The following is a 27,802-nucleotide window of genomic DNA, read 5'->3' on the forward strand; positions in this document are numbered from 1 at the left end:
AATTGTAAAGTGTTTTTATGTCTGGCTCTGTTTTCCTGTTCTTGAATTTCCAAAACATTTTTATTAAACATTACGTCTGAAATTGTTTCGTATTTGTTACATTTAAATATTCAAGTCAGTTTTGTTTCTTCTTTCCTCGAATTTTTACGTTTAATCTTATTTAAGCCCTATTACCTATGTGTTTATTTATCTAGTAAATACTGATTTTCGTTATATACAGTAGGTATCATAAATTACTTAGGTACTACGGGACCAAAACCAATTTCATAACGAAATTAGAAAAGATATAATAATATAAATTTTCCGCAACCATCAACAATTTCCAAGAATGTATAATTATTATCTGGGCACCGTATATCGTTACTAAGAAATCGATGTTTTTTATAACTTTTATTGTTTGTTATTTATTTGACCTTAGGATCCCTAAAGATTAATCCACATTGTCAATTTTGTTGTATTAACTTACACTTGAATTATTAGCGTTGTAAAATTCTATTATCGACTTGCTATGAGTTTTTATATTTATTGTAATGTAACCTCTCCATACTATCGTGAATATCAAAAGTCGTGGTCGGAACTAGGGTTCTAACCACCACTTTTGGAAACAGATAGTTATGTTGTCTTCGACTTACACCACTGTTACTTATCTTTCTTATTTTGTACTATATTTTATTATACCTGTTAGTATTCAAATACTAAAGCCTTTTTTTATTCTTTTCCATTCAAAATATGGTTCATTTTGGTTGATTTTTTATTTGTATGATCAATGATTTCAATTAAAATATCTTCAACAAGGTCTAATCTCAACACTATGTTCAAAGTCTCATCCATAGTGGTGATATTAATTATGATACTTATGCACTATTTTAGCAAATTATATTTTAATGAATAGAAAAGAGAAAGATCAGTGAGGTGTGGGAACTTAGTTCATCTTGCGATGAATGTACCTCTGCCTACCCCAAATGGAGTATAGTCGTGAGCTTATGTATGTATGAATAGGTATGACCTTTACACCATTTACATAACGCCCCATAAATCTAAATAAGAAAAGGATGTACACGTTGTAGGAAACTCTACACGGGGGCAATTACGACAATTTTCAATATGAAACAGCTTTAGGCGGGGTCGTATCATTGGATAATTATCGCGTAGGATGCGCAACGGCATCATTCGATACTTCAGAGTCTGTGTGGTGACTCGGTTTTTTAAGTGTCACGATGTATTTGTTTATATTCTGTTGTTGTTTTGTGGGTGTTCTGGGGGCGGCGTTCACATTGCCTGGAGAATGTCCCAAAGTCAACATTCAGGAGAACCTAGACTACACTAAGGTAATTTACCAATTTTCTCATCTGTCTCAACAATCAAAACATTTCAAAATATCAAGGATAATCGGTGTTTATCATGGCTTTGGCAAGTGGACTTTAAATTAGATTAATGACAAATGACGTGTTATGTTATCATTGTTTTAGTCACGTCGGTGAAAGTTTGTTTACTGACGCTTGACAGGTTAGTTTTCTATACGAAACACTTTCCTATCAATAAATTCACACACACATTTTCAAAAGTTTATAAGAATTGTTATATTGTATCCAATAGTTATTCATGTCACTAAAAATAGCCGCTCACTCTCAACGAAAGATGATTCTTCCAGTTTTCAGGGGTTTGGTATAACGTGGCCAGCTACGCTAGCGATGGTCGTTCCATTTACGACTGCGCCTCCTTAGAGTTTCAAGAGGATAATATGGGGTATACCTTGAGAGAAACCTACGTGGTGGAAGAACAAGGCAACAGAACTCAGAAGTCGTATTTTGCCAGAGTTGATCCTACCTTTGACGCTGCGAATAAAGCACAGTTCATTGTCAGCTATGAGGATGGAGGTAGGTTGATGAAAAAAGCTTTTTAGGAGTTCAAAAAACATTTAAAAATGGAGACAGAGCTAAACTGCCCCAAAAACCCATACAAATGTAGTTTAATATATTTGAACCACAACAAATTGTGATGTCATCAAAATCTGCCCCAGTGGTTTTGATACGTATAGTCCCTGAACTCAAATGTTGCAGGGACTATCATAATCAATTAAACAAAATTAAATAAAAAAAGGAAATGTTGTTTACGGTCGATTAAGTTACTCTTTTTTGTTCTCTTATTGAAATCTCATCCTACTCTAGATAAATTACAGTACATATTCGTATTGAAGAGCATCACTATAACGTAGACTATCGTACACCACCGGCATAATGGCTCTAAGTAAAATATTATTAAATTACATTTCAGATAAAGTTCTACAGTTCCCCTTCTTCATTTTGTCGACTGACTACGACAACTTTGCCGTCGCTTACACCTGCAAGACTTTGAAGAAGAAACAACGGACTCACTATGGTAAATATATTTATAAAAGCATTTTATAATAAAGCTTTTTACGGCTAGTAGCCGGGACCAATCAATCTTACTTTTTCGAACAATCAGGTGATTCAACCAACAAAGGACAGTCTCACGAATTCAACAATGTCCCCATCGGGAATCGAAACCGCACTTAAAGATCTTGATCCTAACGCTCCAACCACTAGACCACGAAGACCGTTGTAATATACTTACTCCGTTAAATGTAGATTAATTATACAGCTGTCAGTATAATCATTTCCTGATATGTTTTTTTTTTTGCACTGGCTATATACTTACCTACTACAGCTGCTGTTAATTAACCAGGCTATTATGTAAAGGGCTTTTCCATACTCAATAACTTTATTTTGCAATTACAAAATAATAATCACCAAGGACCCTGGAAGGCCAGCAAAAGTAGGAAAGTACAGACTATTAATAAGAGTAATTTAGTCTTATAAAGGTCATTATCCTTTCAGTTTTCACCTGGGTTCTGTCACGCCACAAGGAGAAGCTTCAGGGTGATACCCTGAAAAAGGTCGAGGATGCCTTGTCCAGGTACACGGAACTCGCCGAGCACCGCCAAGCGTTTGTCTTCAAAGACTTCTCCGAACCCAGTTGCGCCTACGCCACCAAATTCGAAAGTGACTTCTTTACGAGTAATTTCTGGTAGAGTATGTGTACCTAATTTAAGTATGTTAACTTTTATCTGTGATGAAAATATATTTTCCTTTCGTTTGGAATATACCATATCTAGTTTTTGTTATGTTCAGTTTATTGATTACATCGGGCCAGTCATAGCATTTTTATTGTATTATCTTTGGGGACCCAACAGCTTCATATACAAATTAATTCAAAAGTAATTTCAGAAGGCGAATTACAAGCTTCCACATATGAAAGATATAATATGGATCTATATGTGGAAGCTTGTAATTCGCCAATATATGCATATTGGTATATGGTTGCAGCGGATATATTTTATCAATCGATCTTCAAATTGAGATACAGTCGAAAATTAATTGATAGTATCAATCAATCATTGTTATAAATTAAAATAAAATTTAATTAAAAATGTGTTTTATTATCTAATAAATATTTTAAAGCTACAGCATTTATATCCGTGCCTTAAATCATTTATCATATCACACTTATGAGATTATACTTACTTAAATTAAATAATACAGTATGTTAGTATGATGATTGACATAATATCTTTACCGTGAAATCAGAAAACAATAAAGGATTTCATTTCCCATATTTAATTTAATATATTAAATCAATAATCATTGGATTTTTTTTTATTTTCAACAAGTTAAACTTTGAATTACTTGAAATGCAAAAAAATCTTAACTTATCACAGCACATTATCAGAAAATAAAATATATTTGCTCTTAACACATTGGAAATAATATTTGCAAACAACAGCATTGAGAATGTAAGAGTACTAAATCGGTACCATAATTTTGTGAACAGTTTTTTGTACTATGGCGTGCGGGCTCTTAAATAAAAGAAATTACTTAAAACAATCTGGTGAAAATACTCTTTCAGTCTTCGCCCGTTTAGGACTTGTTAGGTTTAGGGGCTTCTGTGATGAGACTGGTGCCGTTAAACTTGCAGGCTTCCTCAGAGAAGTCGGTCTGCAGGAACTTGGAGGCATCTAGTTCCTTGGAGTTTGCCTTCAAGAAGTTGTCAACCTCAGTCTTAGCGTTGCCTTCCAGTTTCTTGCTTCTAGACAGGACCCACGCATTAGCTGAAATAAAAAAGATCGTAAGGATAAAGATAAAGATATTTTTTATGCATTTTAGGTATCTACAGTAACAAATGAAGGTTTTTTGGATGAACATTTTTATTTAATGTAAAATTTAAATAACATTTATAACGCAACGTTGGTTGTTAATTATATTTTTTGAAGAATAAAAAAAGAAATTGAGAAAACATATCAATAAAGTAGGAGAAACTGATGATGTTGATTTTAGGATGGATATCTAAGAAATCGGAGCAGATGAAGCTGGCAGTTGCTAGTATTTCTATCTCTGTGTTGATTCGTATTAGACCATCCATGCGATACTTTGTATAACCTAGCAATACGTAAATGTCGAAACACAATTTTGAAATTTACCTAAGTACTAAAGTAATGTGAGTCCTCATAGGTAAAAAACAATTAAGTACCTTATTCATTTCTTTTTCCGACGTTTCAGCCGCGTTGCAATTTGCAATAAGGTAACTGTTTTGTTTTACCTTGATTAACATTAATTAATCACATATCGACCCGTTTAAATAGTTAACTACAGAAAATGTAGATGAAAAAGGCAATATTTAAAAATCATTTTTCTAAAAAATAAATTTAGGTACAAACGTGCTTTTGACAGCGTGTTGACATACAAACCGTTATCTAAAGACACACCCTGGCTTCTTTAAGTAAATTCGAATATCGGATTGAACAATCAGCAGTACTTTATGATTAAATTATCGTTACCTATTTCGTTACTAATTCTTGTGTCTAGTAAACTGAATTAACATAGTGATGTTGGCAATTTTAAAAAAGGAACGTCACGTCACTTTTTAAGAGAAAAACTTTTTGGCGGGTGTTCCGTCTGGGACTACGAAGAAAAAAAAAGAAGTGAAGACGGATTTTGTCGAGAGAAGCAAAAACTGGAAGACAAGTTGCTGTATTCGATTGTATTCATATTTCTTATAATAATTTGTAATACTTAATAATATTTGGTTTCCGTAATAAGAGTGATATTTGTGGTAGGTACTTACTGAACATTTACTGATTAAAACCGGGGATGTTACTAATATTTACGTTTTATTGTAGAGTTTGCTAACAGTAAATACTAAGTTCCTGCAATGCCTTTGATATTATGCTAACGATAATCTTCAGTACCATATCACACTAAGATACCATGGCTGCACATGGATGCTACCAAGCGAGGAACCGTTTATGCAACTATATGCGACCATGATGTCGTGAAATAAGGCCCTAATGATTAATGAAAACGTTTTAATATCCGGGAAAGAACGTAAGTTTATTACTAGTACACTCATTCGTTTGCACATGATAGCAAATAATTGTTTCAGTAGATAACAATCGGCCTTGTTTATTATGAATCATTAATAGCAATTTGGCATATACATTTATATCTCAAATTCTACAGTTCGTATTTAAATTTAAATTTTAATCTCTTATTATCAAAAAAGTTGAGTAACCTTTGATTTTTTTACTAATTTATTATCTAGAATTTGTCATCCTTTATGATTCATGAACGATATTCTGCAATATTGAGATTGAGGGACTTTTTTGGAGTCCAATAACAAATGTCACACTATGTGCGTGTGTGTGTGTGTGTGTGTTTGTGTGTGTGTGTGTGTGTGTGTGTATGTCTTCTGGTGACTCATTGTTCTCCCTGATACGGATACTGGTGTCTGATGTGTTTATTTTTTTACGTAAGTATGTCTCTAGAACTGATTTGTGAAAGCGCTATCGTCATGCCCTTGACCGTAACGTCTATGGGGTAAGAATCTTAAAAAGGACCCTCACGGGGCATTGCAGACTCAACACGCACCTACATAGAATGGAGCTGACTGAGTCCCCTTTATGCAGATTCTGTTTCAAGGACGATGAGACACCATTGCACCTGCTATGCAGCTGTGAGACTCTCATACATAGTAGAAGCCGAGGACAGGGGGGTTTCCACATAATGGATCCCCAGGAGCCCATGGAGATCCTACCCACAAAGACGCTAGGTCAAATCGAACGGATCGGTCTAGAGGAAGATTTTTAAATGTAGGAATTTGGTCACAATTGATCTTTCTAGGTCGCAGTGGCCATTCGGGCTGCAGCAGCTAGGGCCTGTCAACGCACCGTAAGGTGCATTGCCGTGCGCGTGTATCTTGTCCATGTCAAAGTACTGGGAGGTTAAAAAGGTCACATCAAAGCAATTCATCTAAAAAAAACAATATTTCAATTTGACATTTGCGCATATAAAAGTGAGTGCGCAATATCAGCAAATGTCAAATAGCAATATTGCTTTTTTAGGTGAATTGTTTTGATGTGGTGTCAACGTTTCCATACTTCAGTGGCGTAGACAATTGTTTACTCACTTTCATGTTTCTTGGTCTTCTCGTCGTACTTGCAGTTGTAGGCGACAGCGTAGTTGTTGTAGTCAGTAGCCAGAACCAGCAGAGGAGATTCGCTTACAACGTCTGCAACAAGATTGTCAATGAGGTCAAAATCCGAGTCTGTGTTCGTGTGATCCGAGCACGTTAATCCCGGCTACTATTTACTTAAGTATGCAGTCGTTACATAAGTCATGTCAGAGTCCATTGGCAGCTCAACAGTAATCATGACACCAGAGCTGAAGAAATCGGCCATTGATTGCATAACCCATAAGCACTATAGGCACCTCATGTTAATCCCATACATTCATCGTTTACAGCTTAGCTAAGGCCCCTGGTCTTCTCGTTCTCATCTTCTATCGTATGGGTTGTGAGATGGATAACTTCATCAGCTCCTGGTGACGTAGCGATTTATACAAATGCTGCATTTTGTTGGTGCTCAACCACGATCGCGAATGGTGACATAGTGAGATAGGGCCCTAAGGGCTACAAAAAGTTTGATGGAAACAGCCTCCGTAGTCTAGTGGTTAGAACGTAAGGCTCACGAGCTGGAGGTCCGGGTTCGATTCCCGATGGGGATATGGTCGAAATCACTTTGTGAGACTGTCCTTTGTTTGGTAAGGACATTTCAGGCTTGGATCACCTGATTTTCCGAAAAAGTAAGATGATTCCGTGCTTCGGAGGGCACGTTAAGCCGTTGGTCCCGGCTATTAGCCGTAAAATCACCTCCACCAACCCGCATTGGAGCAGCGTGGTGGAGTATGCTCCAGGGTTGATTGAGGGTAGGCCTGTGCCCAGCAGTAGGACGTATATAGGCTGTTTATATTATGATGGAAGTCAGGTTTTTTTTTGTTTTATGCTACAATCTTATCGCTCCGGGACATAAATAACGTGACTGACTAGAAGAAGCGACCGCGAGTAATTCCTTAACGATAATCCAAAATTTTTTTATCTACCTTCTAATCCATCTACGCTTTTATCAGGTAGACCATCCGTTTATCAGATTCAAATCAAATCAATCCTACAATTATTTTCTTCATGATATACAACATTTTTGCGCAGTTGGTGTAACTGAAAACCCACTACAATAGAACTGAAATTGAACATAAAATATATACACGTAGTGGATTGCAGTTTCGTAAGAGTTATGTTAATCACACAAAAACTGCACACTTGCAACGGTTTAGCAGTTGAAATATAGTCTATTTTTTTCCCTAGCCTAATTGTTTTTCCTTTCCTTCCCTTTTCTTTCCAACCGTCCCTGTCTTGGGCATCGTTCTGCCAGGTGTTCTGGAAGGCGTCTAGCTCGTCCTTCAATCATCATCGTGGTCTGCCTCGACGTCGAGGACCTTGTGGGGTCCAATCAGATGTAATTTTCAGATGATTTCCGGATGCATACGGCAGACATGTCCAGCCCGTTCCCATTTCAATTTAGCGGATTTTTCACCAACATCTGCTAGTTGAGATCTGGAGCGCAGTGTCAAGGTCTTATTTTGAAATCCCTAAAAATATTTTTGTCTGCTTTACAAATATACCTTTATCTTTTGTATTATCATTGTTTTTCCATCAGTTATCTCTCAGGTATCACTGTTTTACTAAATGCTGCTATAACGATATTATATTAATCCGTATTTTCGAATATTGAGTGTTTATCTTTTAATATAGAACAGTCTGTAGCCGTAGTAGCAAAGTTGATAGCGCTTGATTCTCAATTTGAGGTCGCAGGTTCGAATTTGTTTTCGAATTCATGTTTGGATCATAAATGATTATCACGTGCTCAACGGTGAAGACAAACATCGTGAAGAAACCCAGAATCCCGAGAAATGCATTTCCGAGGTAACCTAACCTATATTGGGCTGATTTTCCCTTCGCGGTCAGACAGGCAGTCGTTTCTGCAAAAATCCGGACCTGTCAAATCTTCAGGTTAGGTAAGGGGAACCCTTAAAAAACTGGATGAGTCTGTATCACTGGCATGACCTTCTCTGCTCCAGCGAGTTATATCGAGGGCTTCGACCAATAGACGTAGCGAATGCGTCTACAGAAGATAGACGTCGTGCGGCTATTGGTCGAAGCCGTTGATATCATTCGCAAGTGCGCGGCATGATTGCCATGCCCTACCTACCCAATACACAAAATTATAAATGCGAAAGTAAAGCCGGTATACACGTCTTTAAGCAACATTTCAACGTCTTTTGAAGATGGCAGTTTAGAATAAACGTTTGGGTGGAGCAGCATAGTGCAGTACGCTCACCACAACCCCATCGATTCAAACAGTGTCATTTTCACTGATTTTATAACTCAATATAACTCATCGGTTGGCATAAGTAGGTGGCGTCGTGATTCGCGAAAATCGATTTTGAGTTTTTCGTGCATACATTTTGAGCATTGTTATTTAACATAACATAACATAACATAACAAATACTTTATTGCACAAACAGGAAGAAACAAAAAGGTTATTTGTAAAAAGGCCACGTTGAAACAATTCATTTGTTGATATTGCGCACTGACTTGTATGCGCAACTGTCCAATAGCAACATTGCTTTTTAGATGAAGTGCCTTGATGTGGCCTTTTAACCCCCAGAAAAGATGTTCCTTTTTTGGTTACAATCAATGCCTATCACTGTTTTAACAGCCGTTAATTTCAAAAAACAATCAACAAGTTGAGTTTTACATAAAAAAAGTAAATATCCCACCTCCGAATTTGAACGAAACTTGCAGCTTGGCAGCCTTGTTGGCATCAGCAGCAAGCTTGGCAGTCCCCTCGATGAAGGCCTGGACTCCATTGACCACATGGGTGTTCTTGACCTTGATGACGTCACCTTCCACCTTGTACTCCGCTGAACCACACTTGCCGTTCTTTTCCGCTTCTGCGGGGTACTTGGAGATCTCGTACCAGGTGCCAGCATACTGGGAATGGCAAGAATAATTAATTATAATATTTATGTAGAAATTGAGGTTGGGTATAACAAATAAAATCCGTTATGTTCGCTGAGACACTGAGTTTATTATTCTTTCCACTATTTAAACAGTTTTTACAAAATATTCACCACCTCAGACCTCACACTCGTCGCACACCACCAGTCGCCATTCCCCCCTTCCTTCTCCTCTTTCCCCTCTCATGCCATCTCACTCACATCCTCACTCTCACACACAATCTGTACCGTTCGTTCCATTGTCCCAGTCATCCTACATTTATTTAATTGTTTATTGTACACATAAGGAGAAACCGAACACTGAAAACGTAAAACAAAAGGTACGCTTAACTCTAAAAGACATCTCTTCCAGCCAACCCTGCATGTTGGGAAATATTGTACTATACGAACACTGTATAATACGAACACTGACGCGTAAATGTCAAGACGCGTATCTTAGTTTTAATTTCGTATTTTTATTATAATCATAGTTTTTAGTCGACTAATTTACTTGTATTTGTGTTAATTTTAGTATATAAAGTGTGTAAAATAGAAATTTGTGTATATGAAGTGGAAATATTGGTGTAAATTCAAATCAGCTGATTGTCGTACGGAGACCAACGGACACCGACGTTACAAATTCGAAAATACGGACTAAAACCTGAGGAGTATTGCTTTGTTCCATATTATTACATTAGCTAGCGATAAATATTATTGCTATAACATAACAGTACACAGATCACACCAGAGATTAAAGTCCAACCTCACACCCGGCGCCGTTGTAGTCTCGCTTTGTTTTGACGTTAAGTAGAAACATAGTTGACGACAAAAAAAAACGGAAACACACAATGTTTTTCTATTTATTTACACACTTACAATAACATTATATTGTTGGCATTATATTGTATATTGTAGCAGTGTAAAACATAACTTTTTTACTCCACAAATTAGACATAAATAACGTACACTAACATAATTTTAATTTAAGGTATATTGTATTTCTCTAGTTAAGTGAATTGTATTCTTTTGGAGAAATAAATTTCTTAAACCGTAAATAACGTACACAAAGCATTTTGTTATGTAGGTACTTATTGCAGATTGCTAAGTAAAATATTATTAACAATATTATAGGTATTTTCTATTTTTCTTGGAATAGTTACTGCTGCCTTTCCTTTATTATTTCAGATTCTGTCTAGTATGGCTCCCTGCAGCAAAAAGGATTGTATTCCCGGTTTGTATTCTACCAGTACTTAGTAAAATTTTCGAGAAAATTATTCTCGACCAACTGCTATGTCATTTTAATTTAAATAACTTACTCCACAGCCAGCAGTTTGGTTTTACTAAGGGTCGGTCTACAACAGACGCGAGTGTGACATTTGTTCGACACATTTTCGATGCTTGGGAGAAGTCGCAGAATGCCGTAGGAGTATTCTGTGACTTGTCTAAGGCGTTCGACTGCGTGGATCACGAGACCTTGCTTTTGAAATTGAGGCACTATGGACTAAATAATGGAGCTCTCAGTTTGTTAAATTCATATCTAGGTGGTAGGATACAAAAGGTACAAATCAATAGTACAACTTCTTCGGGCTCTCATGTTCAAATGGGAGTTCCTCAAGGATCCATTTTGGGTCCGTTTCTTTTTTTAGTGTACATAAATGATTTACCTTATGTAGTACAGAACCAAGCTGACATTGTGCTGTTCGCGGATGACACTTCTCTTATATTTAAAATCGACAGAAAGTTAGAGGAATTTGACGAAGCAAACAGCGCTGTGTCGCAGGTTCTAAGTTGGTTTACAGTAAATAACCTAGTTCTAAATGCTAAGAAAACGAAGTGTATTAAATTTGTTCTACCAAACGTAAAGAAAGTAAATAATAACATTAAAATTAACGATGAGAAACTAGATTTTGTTGAACACACAGTTTTCTTAGGAATTACTGTAGATTCAAAACTTCAATGGGGCCCACATATTGTATCACTAGCGGGCAAGCTAAGTTCAGCAGCATATGCCGTCAGAAGGATCCGACAACTCACAGATGTACCCACTGCTAGACTTGTCTACTTCAGCTACTTCCACAGCATAATGTCTTACGGTATTTTGCTGTGGGGTCGAGCCGCTGATGTAGAAACTATTTTCATCATTCAAAAAAGAGCAGTTCGCGCTATTTATAAGCTGCGTTGTCGGGACTCTTTGAGGGAGCTGTTTAAAGAAATAAATATACTGACGGTCGCAAGTCAATATATATATGAAAACATTATGTATGTACGTAAAAACTTATCTCTCCTTCCGAGAAACTGTGAAAGGCATACTTACAATACAAGAAATAAACATAAAATTGCTATTCAAAATTCTAGATTAAGTAAATTAAATTCATCTTTTTTGGGGTTATGTATACGTTTTTACAATAAAATACCAGATAATATTTTAAATTTGTCAGAAAATAAATTTAAAGCTCACGTGAAGCTTACTTTATGTAAAAAAGCTTATTATAAGATTAATGACTACCTAAATGATAAAAATGTCTGGTATTGAATGTGTTCCTCTAGTTATTAAATAACTTGTAATGTATATCCTCATTGGTTTTTAAAAGATGTGTTGCTGTTGCAGTTTCTTGTCATTTCTTCTCCTCAGCCATAACACCTTGCGAAATGACGTAAATTCAAAAATGTTACATTGACCTTCAACAAGTTTATCCATGATAATTACGTTGAATAAATGATTCTGATTCTGATTCTGATTGCCAGGCTTAAGAGACCATGCAGTGTACCTTAGACAAAAGAGAACACGAAAAAAGAAGTGTAAACAAAGATATACATATATTATACGGGTGTGTAATAATTATGAAAAGAAATTATATTTAGATATATAATAAACTAAGATAGTGGCCCCGATTCCAGGACACACCATCCAATTTTACTTTAAGTTATACCCGTCATTTTCTTATCCGCCGTAAAGGAAAGGGACGGATGATTGACAACTGTTTCCAAGTCTCTCATTTCCCTTTATATCTTATCCTGACTTAAGACCTCCTGGTTATATGTCGATTCCTAAAAATACCTAAGTACAAAAACAAATTTTACAATGATCACAACTAATGGTTCATAATTTCACCACTGTTTACAAATAATTCATTGGGCTCAGTGACGTATCACAAAAAAAATTGTGATCCCTAGTTTGGTTACGACATTGCCTAATTATTATCTATATTTACTTAAAGTATCTTTTTAAGTGTTACAGTTAGGTAATTGAATTTCCTTGCCTTGCTAATATAATTGTATAATGATAAAATAAATCATTGTCACGGTCAACCCGGCGGTCTATTGACACGGAGGTTTTGTCCAAGCAACCTTCACGGTTGATCAACCAAATCGATGAATCATCTCGCTAAACGCATTATCTAGTATTAAGTATGTAAAGTTTTTTTTTGAACTGAATGCAACAAAAGCAAAATTGCATCATGTAGTTTTTATCAGGTTACCTACATAACTGCATCTAAACTGTAAACTGCGTATCAGCTGCAACATTTCAGCAATAATTTTAATTTAAACAGATCATATTATTCTTCTATTAGTTTAGTTTATTTGTGGTTTAGTTTAGGTTATTTAGGAGATATGAATGCATGGGATTAACTGTCTGAGAACTGATATTAGGCAGCTAAATTACTCAATTGTATACCAATATTTTATGTTTATTTTTATTTTTTTAAAGAACGTCTAGGGCCCTGTGCCGAGGTTTTTCTTGCAGCTTCTTTTCCCCGGCTATACAGGTTGTGAGAAGCTGCAGTAGTTTTAGGCGGATGAGACGTTCGTTATGTAAAAAATTGACGATTCAAAGTTTAACTATGTTACCTACTGAATAAAGATATTTTTGAATTTGAATTTGTGTAATATAGAATAGCGCAATGAGGAACAGGCCTATACCCCACAATTCACCCACTGGTTATCCAACCACTGGTTACGGTTACCCACCCACTTTACCCACCCGCTGGTTACCCACCCACTCTTTACTTGTTCAACCTGTTTTTGGTTTAGGGCCGAACCGGGAACTTGGGGTTCTCGTGTGTTTATTAAACTGTAACAATGTTGGTCAAATTCTCAGTTCGAATTTTGTTTTAACTTGGATTTGGCTGTATTTATTTTTTCAGCTATGCTATGCACTTCCTTTGGTATATGTATGAAATAAAATAAAAGAATCATTAAGAATGAAATAGCGACAATATAATGATTTCTGAAGTAAGGTACGAAATCTTGAAAAAGGTACAAAAGGGGTCATATCTCCTAAACCGCTAATACTCGCTGAACATACATGGGGGTGTCTCTGGTAGTCAATGAGTCCCTGTATCTAATTTTGCATTTTGAACGTGAACTTCTGGGCAATATTGAGACCGTACAATCAAACATTCAATATGAGTTCCTTATGATCCTACATTGAAAATAATTACGCACGGGCCTTCCCTATGGATGGATAGGGAGATCGGGCCTTAAACCATCACGCGGGCCCAGTGCGGATTGATGGTTATTAACGACTGCTAGTGCAGCCGGGACCAACGGCTTAACGTGCCTTCCGAAGCACGGAGGAGCTCGAGATGAAAACTTTTTTTTTTGTGGTCACCCATCCTGTGACCGCCTTTGCGAAAGTTGCTTTACTTCAACAATCGCAGACCGAGCGCGTTAACCGCTGCGCCACCGAGCTCCTCCTTTTTCAGGATAAACTTACCTAATGGAAGGTGGTGAAATGATTCATCCAATTCAATGTATCAACAAGGATTATCAGTTCAGATTGGTAAATTACCAGTATTGTCAATTGAATGGTACCGATTGAATGAATAGGGTAAATGTTAGTCATTATGGATTGGTCTGACGCATTAGTCTAAAAATAAATGTAAAGGGAACAATCAAAATGATTAACCTAACTACTTATATTTTGGTGGGTGGGAGTGGTGGTGGTTGGTATAAGTGACCACAGATATCCTGTTCAAAACGATGGTCTATTTGGACTGTACGCTGATCACCTCCCCTGGTAGTTGCGGCTTCCAAATACATCCCACTCAGGGTCGGTACTGAAAAGTATCGGCGTCCTAAGGACGTAATATACGATCCCGACGACCCGATTACTCTAGCCATAGAGGCGGCCAATCAGCTCGCGACACCAAACACTTCAGAATCCCCGATACCGACCCCGCCGGCGTGGTCGACGATTTCCATCATTCAGCGCTTATCGCTATCGACTCACTAGGGTCGATTAATTCTTTCAAATATTCTTCCTCTCAGACGACGCCCTGAGCCGAGATTCGCGCCCAACTGGGCACCCTTAGGCCTGTTGTCTTAAATTTTGTTCAGCGCTCCCCATTTGTCCGGCCACAATAATTCAGGTCAAAAAAAGATGATCACCTATCTCATCGTGCAGGAGAATCAATTTACATACATTTTGGTCACATGATTTTTTTTGACAAATTGCACTGTCTCACTAAATGTCAAATATGTTAGTGCGACAGAGTCCTAAAGTGGGTACATTATATTGCTCATGACTGTACCTACATATTTGGAGGCTTAGCACCGTAAGCACGCGACTCTTTCTCGCCGCGACAGAGATCATCTGTCTCTTTCTATGCAGTACTGTGAGAGAGTGACGGGTGGGTGACGTCGAGGCGAGAAAGAGTCGCGCGCATACGGTGCTAAGCCCGCTGATGTTAGGACATATTGTATCCCAGTCAGAGGTAAGTACATCCAGCGTAAGATGAACTAAGCCCCCACACCTCTGTCCATCCGCCCCAAAACCCGATTCGACAAGACTCTCTTCGAGAAGAGCGCTTTAAATATTTAGGTAATATTGCTTTGTTTTTTTTTTATGGATTTATGATGTCGCAGAATAGGGTAGTTTCCAACTAGTCAAATCAGTTACTTCTTACTAAACGTCAAAACTATGGAATTTGTATGATAAAAAAACCTGTGACGTCATAGAAAAACGTGACAAAATGTCGCACTTATTATTACATTTTTCTTTATTAAAATTCATAAATACGTTAAGTACAAAATAGAAAACGTTTTTGTCACCTTTAAATCTGTCTTATTTAGTAATCAGAATTCCATAATTTATCTTTGACCTAGGAAACTACCCAATTGGAAGAGGAAGGCCAGGCTACACACCGCGATCCAGAACGTTTAAAAAGAAAGGCCAGATCAGGAGTACTTTAAACTGACGAGAGTGAAGATGAAGTCTTTGATGAGAGTGGCAGAAGCGAAAGTGGTGTGTCAGGATCGTATGAAGTGGATATCCGTGGTCTCTACCCACACCAATGGGAAAGAGGAGTCATCTCATGTATGTGTATTTACTATTTATACTTTTGTTTTGTCAAAAAATTCAAAATTCTTTTTATTAAAACCGGTAGGACCAAAAGCACCGTACGCTTGCGCTAGCGGTTTATTGGTCCTCCTGAGCCACTGGCGTTGAACACGGGGGTGTCAGCGTCATCACTGGGGCTCGAGAGGTGGCGTACGCTATGTCGCGTACGCCTCTCCACAACGAAGGTGGGGTGGGGGGACTTATCCCCCACGAGATGGTACCCAAACCATGGGTAATCGCCGCCAAGCCGCGGAAGAATGCGAAAGCGTCCCCGAAGCTTGGCATAACGGCGGTGATACGGACACCGGGGGGTTTTAGTCGGTGTGAGACCGACATAACCCTCATGCTGCCCCCGCGGTGGGAGGGTATACAGTAGGCATTTCCCCTCAAGAAAAAAAAAGGTCCACGTCAGGTCATATCACATTGGGTTTCCTCACGATGTTTTCCTTCACCGCTGAGCACGTGGTTATCTTTATAATTATGGTCCAAACATGAATACGAAAGCAATTTCGAAAATCATTGGTTTTGGCCGATGCTGGGATTTGAACCTGCTCATAGAGAGAGTCAAGCGTACTTCTAACTAGGCTTCCACAGCTCAGTGAATGAATTAATGGTGCTAATTCCTGTAAATACCATCTAATTTTATTTTCAGTTATATCTGTCATTTTCTTATCCGCCGAAAAGGAAAGGAACAGATAATCGACAAGCATAAAGTTTATGGAACACACGTAAATTTTAAGCACAAATCTAAAACAACCGTCTAAAAATTTTAAGTACATTGGCCAATAACCCGAGAGAATTAAGTTGACAGCACACATCAAACGGTTTGAATACCAGCGAGATACCTTTTTGATTCGACCGGGTGATTCATTAATTTACTCATTCTTCCTAAAATTAAGAGCTGTCAATCATCCGTCCCTTTCCTTTTCGGCGGATAAGAAAATGACAGGTATAACTTAAAGTAAAATTAGGAGGTGTCTGCAGGAACGGGGCCTATGTATACTTAAAATACTTAAAGCGGTACTCACAGCAGATACGTTGAAGTTTTCAACCGGCTTCATTTCTGGACAGACTCCGTCATGGATGACGCTGGCCGAAGCAGCAGCAACAATTGTGACGATGAAAAACCGCAGCATGGTTACAGAGTATAAATATTAAGTCTTCAGCCTGTCTACTGCCTTCACTGCTCTGTGATACACTGGCCATCACGGGCGCAAACACCCTTTTATAAAGCGGTTGGCAGAGGTCACGGACGGTAAGCGAATTTAGAGGATTATCTAATGGAATAAACGTCGCGAACAGTTGAGAGCTAAGGTTCTGGAGTTGTCCGTTTCCATGGCAACCGGAATGGGGGTAAATAGGTTTTTCATTAAAAAAAATTGTCCTCATAAGGCCGAGATTTCCATACACAAATAATGTGGTTCGCATTTAAAAAAGAACATTCGGTTGTGGCTTTGACACCCACCATAATTTAACTTATAAAAAGTAACGGAATTTTGAGATATATGTACATTATGTTCATATTCGTTTGATTATATTTAAAGATTTAAAAAAAAGTACAAATAGAGAAGGTATTTTTTTTTTCAAGCTACCGCAACTAACACTCACAATAAGTCGTCACGAAACCGAAGGAATATCTAGGTAAATAATTGCCTGAATTTAATTTGTTTATACCTAATTAAAGGCCAGATATATTTCAACGATAGAGTAGATCCTTAACTAATATACTTTAAGAGTAGTATATCTTGTGTGCAGAATCTAAAACATTATATTTTATGTCTGAGATGGTTTTCAAAAACTCAAAAACGCGGCTTTGCCATAATACTCGTACCTCGCCTTAAGATTTATAAATAAATAAATAAATACTGACTAAGATTTATAAATTACTGACGAAGCCTGTGGTGGATTTACATTTTGTTTTTTTATTATTATTGTTTCTGAATAAATATTTTTATTAAAAATGATTTATCTAGCTAATATTTAAGGTTCATCATATCCATCTTTGGACTTCGTATCAACAGTGGCTGCAAGTTGTCTTTGATTACTTGTGGCTCTGCCCACCCCATTAGGGATTACGGGCGTGAGTTTATGTATGTATGTATGTATGTAGCTAATATTTTTGAATAAATCTAATTATCAATAAAAAAAATAAATAAATATAAGTGATAACATTACTTTGCACAAACGCACACACAAACATCTCTCACCCTAAACGCATATACCTGCTCCGTTCCGTCGTGGGTAAAAACAAAATTTATATTTAAAATTAAAATTTATTAATATTTATATCCCGAGTAATTTTTTTAATTAAGGTGCCGACTATGTCTTTCAAAATATACTAAGTATTTTGTGTAAATAATGTATATGTATCATGATTTCATGATCTGATCATCTGATGATCTGATGATCATTTCCCTCAGTATTCGTTACGATGTCACTGACACCCCGTATCTATGTGTGTCTACTTTTTTTAAAGATATTACCTATGTTATCGATAAACTTGTATTTTTTAGTTATCTCTCTAAGACATGATAAAATTGAAAGACGATTTATCTATTCAGATAACCAAGGTTATAGATTGGTTTATTTTGATTTATTTCATCATTCATTATCTAACTTAGTACTCCGTCAAACGAATCAGGTCTTCTTACTTATGGACCTGTCTACCTGTGTATTTAACTTGACTTATTGCAGGTTCGGTTCTACTTGGCCGGACAAATGGTGAGCGTAAAGGGCTCTCGTCTGGTACACAATTTACGACAACAGAAGTGCCCAGTTGGGCACGAACTTTGGTTTAAAGCGTCGTCTGTGATGGTTATACTTGATAGAATTCGATTAATTAATCGACTCTAGTGGGCCGATAGCAATACACGTTGAATGAGGGAAATCGTCGACCACGCCGGCGGGGTCGGTATCGGGGTCCTGAAGTGTTTATTGTCGTCAGTCTAATTCAATAGATTATCACCAGTTTCATTGCTGCCATTGATTCGTAATGCCTTTATCACTTCACGCTCCAGTTGCTATGGTGGTCGGCTGATGAGCCGTCACGGATGGTACGGTTTCGAGGCCCTTTGTGGTTAGGATAAGGTTATTAATAATAACTTATTATATAATTACAAATAAACTATACCTGTGTTTGCTGGCTGCCTCTATATACCTAGGCGTACTTGTGCATATTCCAATGGTACTAATTTCACACAATTAGACGACGCCCTGAGCCGACGTTCGCGCCCAAATGGGCGCCCTCAGGCATGTTGTCTTAAATTTTGTACCTGGTGTACTCATTTGTCCGGCCAAGTAGTTAATGCCATTTGCGGCAAACCTGCAAAAACTCATGACAATTAAATACAACCTGCGCGTAATTTTCCGCCTCGGATTTTATAACACTGAACTTGACTAACAGTTTGAATTCGTGTTTGTATCATGAAGGAAAGAGGGTGGCATATTCTGTATAGAAAAATCCTCTAAGTATAAAATATTAGAAAAAAAATCATAAAGAAAAACATCGTCAGGAAACCTTCATTCCCGAGAAAGGCGTTTTTTTTTTTTATTTATTTATTTGGCTCACAAAACAGTTTTGGAAGTATGTTACCTAACTTGTATCGGGCGAGTTTTCCCTTCGCGAGTTGGAAGGTCAGACAGGTCGAAAGGGGAAAACTAAGGAGATGAATTATCCTTAAATAAATAACCACTTTGCTAAATATACCAATTTATCAAACATGTTTTCATACCAGAGTTTTCTAGACGGCAGATCCCCCACGTAACGACTCCATTACTCAATTGAATCAGTCGCCAAATAAAATGAGTTGGTGATCGCTGAGGAGCAATGACTGACTTCCGCCAAACTTTCCACTATTAGCCCGTTTAATTCCATTCAAGCCACTTTACTTGCGTCCTTCGTTCAATTACTATTATACTATATGACTGGATTCACATCCCCTCTTTAAATAGGCGCTGCTGGTTTTAGTTACTTTTCCCTCATTCAGCGCTTATCGCTATCGACCCGCTAGGGTCGATTAATTCTTTCAAATATTTTTCCTTTCAGACGACGCCCTGAGCCGAGGTTCGCGCCCAACTGGGCACCCTCAGGCCTGTTGTCTTAAACGTTGTACCGGGTGAGAGCCTTCAGCGCTCCCCATTTGTCCGGCCAAGTAGTTAATGCCATCTGCGGCAAATCTACAATAAGTCACGTCAAAAAAAAAGGTTTTAGTTACCTATTTATAGCGTCTCATCTTCATCTTCTTCTAATCCTATTATCCTCTATTGAGATGTGTTTATATTGTAATCTTCTTCTTCTGTCGTGTAGGTTATGTTGTAAGGTAGATTACCATTTGGCCTTCGTGGTCCTGTTGTTGAGCATTGGGCTTAAGATCCGAAAGTTCCGGAATCGAACACCTCACCCGGTGGGGATATATCTCAAAAATAACTTTGTGATTTTTTCTTTGTTTTCTTTGTGTTTTTTGACTTGGTTAGGACAATGCAGGCTGAGGACTGACCCGATTGTCCTAAGGTAAGATGACTCGTGCTTCGTAAGCCACGTAAAGCCGGTCCGGTTCTTAGCCGGAAACACCTCCACCAACCTGCAGAGGAACAGCGTGTACATATGCTCCACACCCCTTTCGGTGGGACGTATATAGTATGCGAATTTAAATAAAATTACACATAAAAGTTTTTGAACTGTATTTAATAATATTAATAGTTAGATGTTGAGTGAGTAAGTAAAAAGTTTAAGTAAAGAGTGGAAGAATCGCCATCTTGTGGCCGAATTAAATAACTAAAATCTAGTGTTGCCACATTATTTTATGTGAGGATTCGAACATAGAGACTATTTGTCTGCGTGTTTCTTCACATCATAAAACATCATCATCACCAGCCCATTAACGTCCCCACTGCTGGGGCACGGGCCTTCTCTATGGATGGATAGGGAGAACGCGGGCCCAGTGCGGATTGGTGGTTATTAACGACTGCTAATGCAGCCGGGACCAACGGCTTAACGTGCCTTCCGAAGCACGGAGGAGCTCGAGATGAAAACTTTTTTTTTGTGGTCACCCATCCTATGACCGGACTTTGCGAAAGTTGCTTAACTTCAACAATCGCAGACCGAGCGCGTTTACCGCTGCGCCACCGAGCTCCTCGTCATCATGAAACATTTATGTTATCCTATTTTACTAGTTTCTGCTTACCCCAATGTACACTTTACTATTCCTCATTATTCTTAGGATAATACATGTCATTGCTTACGCATTTTAAAAGAACCTAATTAGTATCGTGATGTTGCCGATTATACCAAATTTCTTTGGTAGATAAATGCGTTGATAAGATTTAATATAAATATGCTATTTCGTAGATAAATCGCCATTGAGTGTCCGGGCGTGGTTGATATGCGATCTCATAATGTGTAATATAATATTAGTGTTTAGTCTATTAGGACTTTTAAGTGGAATTAGTGCACAGATAATACAAGCAGGACAATGCAACGATAACATAGCCCTGCAGGCTAACTTTAACGGGGAGACGGTAATATTGATTTTTTTTAGGAATATAATTAAACTAGCTTTTGCCCGCGACTTCGTCCGCGTGGCGTGTTATAAAAGAGAGATCTTTGTGTGTGTGGGAGTGCATATCAAATTTCAAGCATCTAACTTATGCAGTTGAGATTTTTTCATACAAATGTTTCTTCCCGCTAACTCCCGTTTCCGTGGGAATTTTGCAATATCCTGTTGCAACTAAGCTTTAAGTTAACTAAGGTACCTGCATGCCAAATTTCAAGCGTCTAACTTAAGCGGTTTAGATTTTTCATACAAAAGGATTTTCCCGCTAATTCCCGTTCCCGTGGGAATTCCGAGAATTCCTTTCTTAGTGCACCTCTATGGTACCTAAGCTACGTCCCTTCCAAATTTCTTAAAAAGTGCCTACGTTTAGCCGTTTAGACTGTGCGTTGATATGTCAGTCAGTCAGTTTCTCTTTTTTTAAATTTAGAAGATAGTTTGTTTATTGCAACCATGTGTTCGTACAAAATGTGATGTTATGAAAATACAGAAGTAATTATAATACATTGTTTTAAGTTTACGCGGTTATTATCATAATTAAAGCACATAATAACGGGTTCATACCACGTTTAAATGGGGATATGAGACTCCCGATATTTCGACACTGTTGCAAGTGCCATGATCACGGGATGACTGATGAGATTGGAGTGGAGTAGGTAGATCCATAATTTTCTACGGGCAGACATATCTGTCTACTCTCTTTCTTTGCCGCTTGTTAAATGTGAGTGCGTTTTGTCGTAGTGAGTTTGGTGCGAGTTCAGATGGTTCCGAACATTCCGATATCAAAAACATAAACATGAGAAGATATTATGTTCTTCCGGTTTAAATTTCGGGGTCTGCTTAGGTACTTAACCCGAAGGTAACCCGCCATCTTGACGTCAAGATGGCGAGACCAGAGAAAACAGCGAACCGGAGCTAGATAGTTGCCACATACATATTTGCTACCTATCCATTACCTTTTAAATCAGATTGTAATAGGCTATTTGATTACCCAGTCAAATGAAAAACTTATTACGAAACGTCAAAACGGAAGTTTTCTATGGAGTTTGTATGAAAATACTGTCATGTGACGTCATCAATAAAAGCAGTCAAACGTCGTACTCATTGTTACTCAATTTGTAATTAAAATTCGAAAACAAATTGAAAAGTAAAATGAGATAGTTTTTTGATTATCTTAGATTGCCTTCTATTTCTGGATTAGCATTTTATAATTTAACTTTGACCCAGTCAAATACCCAATTACATTAGGGAAAATCTAACAATGTAAGTACAATTTCAACATTAAGCAATTGGTCCCGCCATTTTGTCGCTAATCAACAATTAAGTACATTTAAACGAGTACCGGTAGTATTTTATAATACAATTTATCAGTAAGTAAAATCACATTCATAGATAAAATATACATAATTGATATAATAGTAAAGCTTAAAAGATGATTAGACAGATAATTATCTATAATCACCTTATCAATGCTTCAGGTTATTTAAAAATAAAATAAATTATCAGGAAAGATATTTGAAAGGTACATTGTTTCCGGCCAAGTAGTTAATGCCATCTGAGGCAAATCTACAATAAGTCACGTCAAAAAAAGGTTCCTTGGCTACGGTCATGAGCAATATCATGTACCCACTTTAGAACCCTGTCGCACTATCATATTTGACATTTAATGAGACTTACGGTTTGATTTGTCAAAAAAGTTAATGTGGCATGGTTTCAAAGTGTATACGGTCACGAGTACTAATATGTAGATGTCGTGGCCAGATCGTAAAATTGATCATTTCATGATGTGGTCGACCATTTCATGAAATGGTCATATTTCATGAAATGGCCTACTTAAGTTGACCATATCGTTGAAACGTCAACGTTTAATGATATATCAATCTACGTTTGGCCATATCGTTAATGTAGGCGGTGTCCATGCTATGTGGTGTAATAAAAATGCGCATAGTCGATTAATTTCTTAGGTTCAAAATTATCTGCCTATTTGATATGGAAAATTGAACAATAACATTGATTCATCGATTATAATATCAATCAAGTTTTAAATATAATCGACACCAGCGCCACTATCGGTGGATAATGTTACTAATTTGACGATATGATTGCCAACGTTTGGCCATATCATGAAGTAATGATGCATTTAGTTGCTCATATCGTTAAACGTTTTGTGTTATCTGGCCAAACTACATCATGATGTTGCCAACGAATGATATTTTATTTCATATGACCATTTCATGAAATGATCGAGCACATCATGAAATGATCAATTCTATGATCTGGCCACGACATATACACTTTGAAACCATGTCACATTAACTTTTTTGACAAATTAAACCGTAAGTCCTGAGCGTAAGTCCCATCAAATGTCAAATATGATAATGCGACAGGGTTCTAAAGTGGGTACATGATAGTGCTCATGACTGTACATATTAGTACTCATGACTGTACAACAACAAGCTGTGCAAGCGGTAGTCAACCAACAACGGTCCACGGGGCACGCGTTATGACATTTTACATCATCATCAGCCGTACGACGCCCACTGTTGGGCATAGGCCTCCCCCAAGGATCTCCACGACGATCGGTCCTGCGCTGCCCGCATCCAGCGGCTTCCCGCGACCTTCACCAGATCGTCGGTCCACCTTGTAGCGGGCCTACCCACTGAGCGTCGTCCGACACGTGGTCGCCACTCCAGAACCTTTCCGCCCCATCGGCCATCGGTTCTCCTCGCACATACACATTTTACATACGATAATATTATTTTACACGTTGCTCTTGAAATATCCGAAGGACGTTTAACCCGATCCCGACGACCCGATTACTCTAGCCATAGAGGCGGCCAATCAGCTCGCGACACCAAACACTTCAGGACCCAATACCGACCCCGCCGGCGTGGTTGACCATTTCCCTCAATCAGCGCTTATCGCTATCGACCCACTAGGGTCAATTAATTTTTTCAAATATTTTCCTCTCAGACGACGCCCTGAGCCGAGTTTCGTGCCCAACTGCGCAACGTCAGAACTGTTGTCTTAAACGTTATGCCAGGTGAGAGCCTTCAGCGCTCCCCATTTGTCCGGCCAAGTAGTTAAAGCTGTCTGCGGCAAATCTACAATAAGTCACGTCAAAAAAATAAATAAAAAAATCTTGAAATATCAAGAGCCCCGTAATAACGGGGATTTAAACTTAAGTTGATCCTATTTTAGTACGTACTTTCTAATGAAAGAAAGAAAATAAAAAATAAATTGTTTATTATAAAATATAATTATACATTTTATATTATTATTTAAAATTATTTTTATTTAAATTACAAGTATTTTTTCTTTTTTTTTTCTTCATAGGTAGCAAGAAAAAATGCATGTATTATTAAAGTAGGACCCACTTACATCACGTACATCCTTCATAAAAGTATTTTATTTAATATATATACTAATGGAGCTAATGCCTGTAGACACCATCTAATTTTATTTTAAGTTATACCTACCTTTAATTTTCTTATCCGCCGAAAAGGAAACGGACCCTCCCAAACAAACACCCGATTGAATTAAGTTGACAGCACACGTCTAACGGGTTGCATATCAGCGAGATGCCTATTTTATTCGTCCGGGTTATTAATTCATTTTAAAACTAACAACTGTTAATAATCATCCGTCCCTTTCCTTTTCGACAGATAAGAAAATTACGGATATAACTTAATATAAAATTAGGAGGTGACTGTAGGAATTGGGGCCGATATATTACTTAAGTACTTACATCGTACTTTTGTTTTGGATTTTTGTACGTCATAAAATGAATGCATCCCTTTCTCAATTGTCGTCACTATCTTCTTTTACACCAACAATAGATACATAACATCTTGTCGGTCTAGCATTTTATCTCCATATATTGATATTTGACAATCAAACATCTAGGTCAGCGCCACAAAAAAAAAACAGTTGTAAATATCTTATCACTGCTTTCTACCTGATAATGAAGTTTTGATTATATTGTGTCGGTCGACTTGGTAACTTTAGCTATTCTATCAACGTCCTTGACATCATCAAGGTTAACCTATGACCAGGATTCGAGGTTTCTCTTACAGCTACTTTTCAAATCAAATATAAGTTATTTACAAATAACTTATATTTGATATATGCATTGTATTGATGTTATAGTTCGCTGGTGACTGGTATGTGGTGGGAAGAACAGACGACCCCGACGTCGGGGGTGATTGCTCAACATTAACAGTGACCCGAAACAATGCCACATCCTTTGTCTTCACAAGTACTACAGTCGACAGGAATTTTCAAGATATTCAGAACTATTCCGCGACTCTTGAGACAGGGTCAGCGAGATTCACCCTAGGCACAACATCAAATAGTAAGTATCATTTTTCTCCTTCTCTCTCAGGCTGCAACTACATCCCTTCCCCGATATCGACCCCGCCGGCGTGGTCGACGATTTCCCTCATTCAGCACTTATCGCTATCGACTAGAGTCGATTAATTCTTTCAAATATTCTTCCTCTCAGACGACGCCCTGAGCCGAGGTTCGCGCCTAACAGGGCACCCTCAGGCCTGTTGTTTTAAATTTTGTACCGGGTGAGAGCCCTCAGCGCTCCCCATTTGTCCGGCCAAGTAGTTAATGCCAATTGCGGCAAATCTACAATAAGTCACGTCAAAAAAAAACTACACACCTCCTTAAGTAAATACCCAGTAGCCGAGCATAATTTTGATTATAACAGAAATGGTATTAATATGTAGAAATTATTTTCAATATTATAATTGTTGTGTACTTAAATATATTTTTACCTATTAGGGTTTAGGTTGGATTGAGTTTCTGAGTGTGAAGATTGTTCACATTATTTAGTTTATCTAAATAAAAATATCTAATATTGATCTATTTTTTTTTTTATTTTTACAGGCATGAGCTTTTGGATACTCGGCACAAATTACAATGATTATGCAGTGGCATATAATTGTGATACTGTTAACACTACGCACAGAAGTGGTAAGAGTTTATCTCATTATAATGTTATGTGCAAATCACAAATTATAATATTGCTTTTTACGATGAATTGCGTTAGTGTGGCCTACACAGTTCACTTCTAAGCCCTAACGAAAATCCGCGTTGATGCGTGGTGTCAGCGTTATTATTAAGCCACCAAAGGCCCTGACAAACGAATGTGCCTTAATGTGCCTCCCGAAGCACGGCTCATCTTACTTTCGAATATTAGCGTGCAATTTCCTGACCGAACCAAGGCCACAGAGTGACTTTTATAATATGTGCCCACCGAGTTTCGAACCCGGTACCTCCGGATCGTGAGCCCAACGCTCAATCACTGAATCACTGAGGCCGTTGAAAATCGCTCAAGAGGTATAATTGAAGATCGATGACTACTTTGTAATAAAGTAATTGATTATGTCTTTTCAGTCTACATCTGGCATCTGGGAAGAAGTCAGGAGATCAATTCGATATTTAACAACATGATGAACAACTTGGTTGCTCCTCTGGGTATCAGCCTGTTCGAAGATCTTAGGAGTACAAACTACTCTGAAGCTGCCTGCTTCGCGCTCCCGTACATACCGGCCGGACAGCCTATCATACTAGCTGGAGAGTGCGACCCGAATATCAACTTGCTGACCAACTTAAATATCAGCTTGGTAAGTGCTACATTCTTTATAGTGGGTGTTAGTGACAGCGTACCGAATACTGAGGACGATAATTCATATCAAGTGAAATCTTCAACCGGGTTAAAGTATGGAATTGAAAAAACTTAAATTGATATAACTCAGAATCGTTTCGTGAACCATATATCAGGGCCCTTTAGCGGCTCAATAATAACCACACCAGCGTTGCTGCATCGACTTTACCACCCAAACGAAAAGAATATTGATACTCAAATTAGCTTAAGACCGTTATTATAGTATTTACGTTTGGCGACTTTGTAATCTTGATCCACTTGTAACTAATAAACAAATTCTTCTCTTATTAGTTCCTTGGCACTTGGAATGAGATCTACAGTTACTATTCAGAAAACGCAAACGGATCGTGTGCCCGCGCAGAGTACAGCGCTGGTAACGGCGTGGTGAACGTTGTGAATAGTCAAGTGTACAACCAGACCCTGGATACCATCACTGGCTTCGCAAATGTCAGTGCCGATAACCCTGCTAAATTGAATGTCACCCTTAACATTACTCCGAATAGTAAGTATATCATTTTCATAGAACGGCAGCTTGCTTAGGTGGCTCGGACCTGTAGAGAGAATGAATGAAAGTACACATTCACATAAAACACACACACACACACTTACACACACACAAACAAACACACACACACACACACACACACACACACACACAAACAAACACACACACACGCACGCACGCACGCACGCACGCACGCACGCACGCACGCACGCACGCACAGCACATTCATTTAAAATATGTACTTGATTAGAAAATTACAAAATGTGCTTAGACTTCGTGTCCATTTTTTGTTTAATGTGTTACCTGATTACCTTACC

At 37.9% G+C, this 27,802-nt stretch overlaps 3 protein-coding genes across 3 annotated transcripts in view; 2 read left to right on the forward strand and 1 right to left on the reverse strand.

Moving 5' to 3' along the window:
* Positions 1–1,156: 1,156 nt before the first annotated feature.
* On the forward strand, positions 1,157–3,451 carry LOC126375331 (insecticyanin-A-like). Its single transcript, XM_050022273.1, has 4 exons — positions 1,157–1,328; positions 1,652–1,877; positions 2,275–2,379; positions 2,859–3,451. Exons 1-4 carry the CDS (start codon positions 1,218–1,220, stop codon positions 3,050–3,052), a joined length of 636 nt encoding a protein of 211 aa, XP_049878230.1. The 5' UTR covers positions 1,157–1,217; the 3' UTR covers positions 3,053–3,451.
* Positions 3,452–3,460: 9 nt separating this feature from the next.
* Positions 3,461–16,941, reverse strand: LOC126375332 (insecticyanin-B-like). The gene is made up of 4 exons (XM_050022274.1): positions 16,783–16,941; positions 9,193–9,406; positions 6,484–6,585; positions 3,461–4,129 (listed from the first exon to the last, which is right to left on the reverse strand). Exons 1-4 carry the CDS (start codon positions 16,888–16,890, stop codon positions 3,939–3,941), a joined length of 615 nt encoding a protein of 204 aa, XP_049878231.1. The 5' UTR covers positions 16,891–16,941; the 3' UTR covers positions 3,461–3,938.
* Positions 16,942–21,124: 4,183 nt separating this feature from the next.
* Positions 21,125–27,802, forward strand: part of LOC126375226 (uncharacterized) — a 42,144-nt gene continuing 35,466 nt past the window's right edge. Inside the window, exons 1-5 of the mRNA XM_050022121.1 lie at positions 21,125–21,271; positions 25,453–25,657; positions 26,200–26,286; positions 26,710–26,939; positions 27,272–27,482. Of these exons, the coding sequence (XP_049878078.1) occupies positions 21,149–21,271; positions 25,453–25,657; positions 26,200–26,286; positions 26,710–26,939; positions 27,272–27,482 (856 nt within the window). The 5' untranslated portion in view covers positions 21,125–21,148. The remainder of the gene's footprint in view (positions 21,272–25,452; positions 25,658–26,199; positions 26,287–26,709; positions 26,940–27,271; positions 27,483–27,802) is intronic.

The sequence above is a fragment of the Pectinophora gossypiella genome, chromosome 18 (genome assembly GCF_024362695.1).
Source record: "Pectinophora gossypiella chromosome 18, ilPecGoss1.1, whole genome shotgun sequence".
Lineage (NCBI taxonomy): Eukaryota > Metazoa > Arthropoda > Insecta > Lepidoptera > Gelechiidae > Pectinophora > Pectinophora gossypiella.

Bases quoted from the DNA above. Each gene is read 5' to 3' on its own strand.
- LOC126375331 (XM_050022273.1), top strand. From the start codon at position 1,218: ATGTATTTGTTTATATTCTGTTGTTGTTTTGTGGGTGTTCTGGGGGCG. The intron at 1,329-1,651 runs GTAATTTACCAA...TGATTCTTCCAG, and splicing joins AGAACCTAGACTACACTAAG to TTTTCAGGGGTTTGGTATAA. The intron at 2,380-2,858 runs GTAAATATATTT...TTATCCTTTCAG, and splicing joins GAAACAACGGACTCACTATG to TTTTCACCTGGGTTCTGTCA.
- LOC126375332 (XM_050022274.1), bottom strand. From the start codon at position 16,890: ATGCTGCGGTTTTTCATCGTCACAATTGTTGCTGCTGCTTCGGCCAGC. The intron at 9,407-16,782 runs GTGAGTACCGCT...TGCCATTCCCAG, and splicing joins AAAACTTCAACGTATCTGCT to TATGCTGGCACCTGGTACGA. The intron at 4,130-6,483 runs GTGAGTAAACAA...TTTTTATTTCAG, and splicing joins GAAGACCAAGAAACATGAAA to CTAATGCGTGGGTCCTGTCT.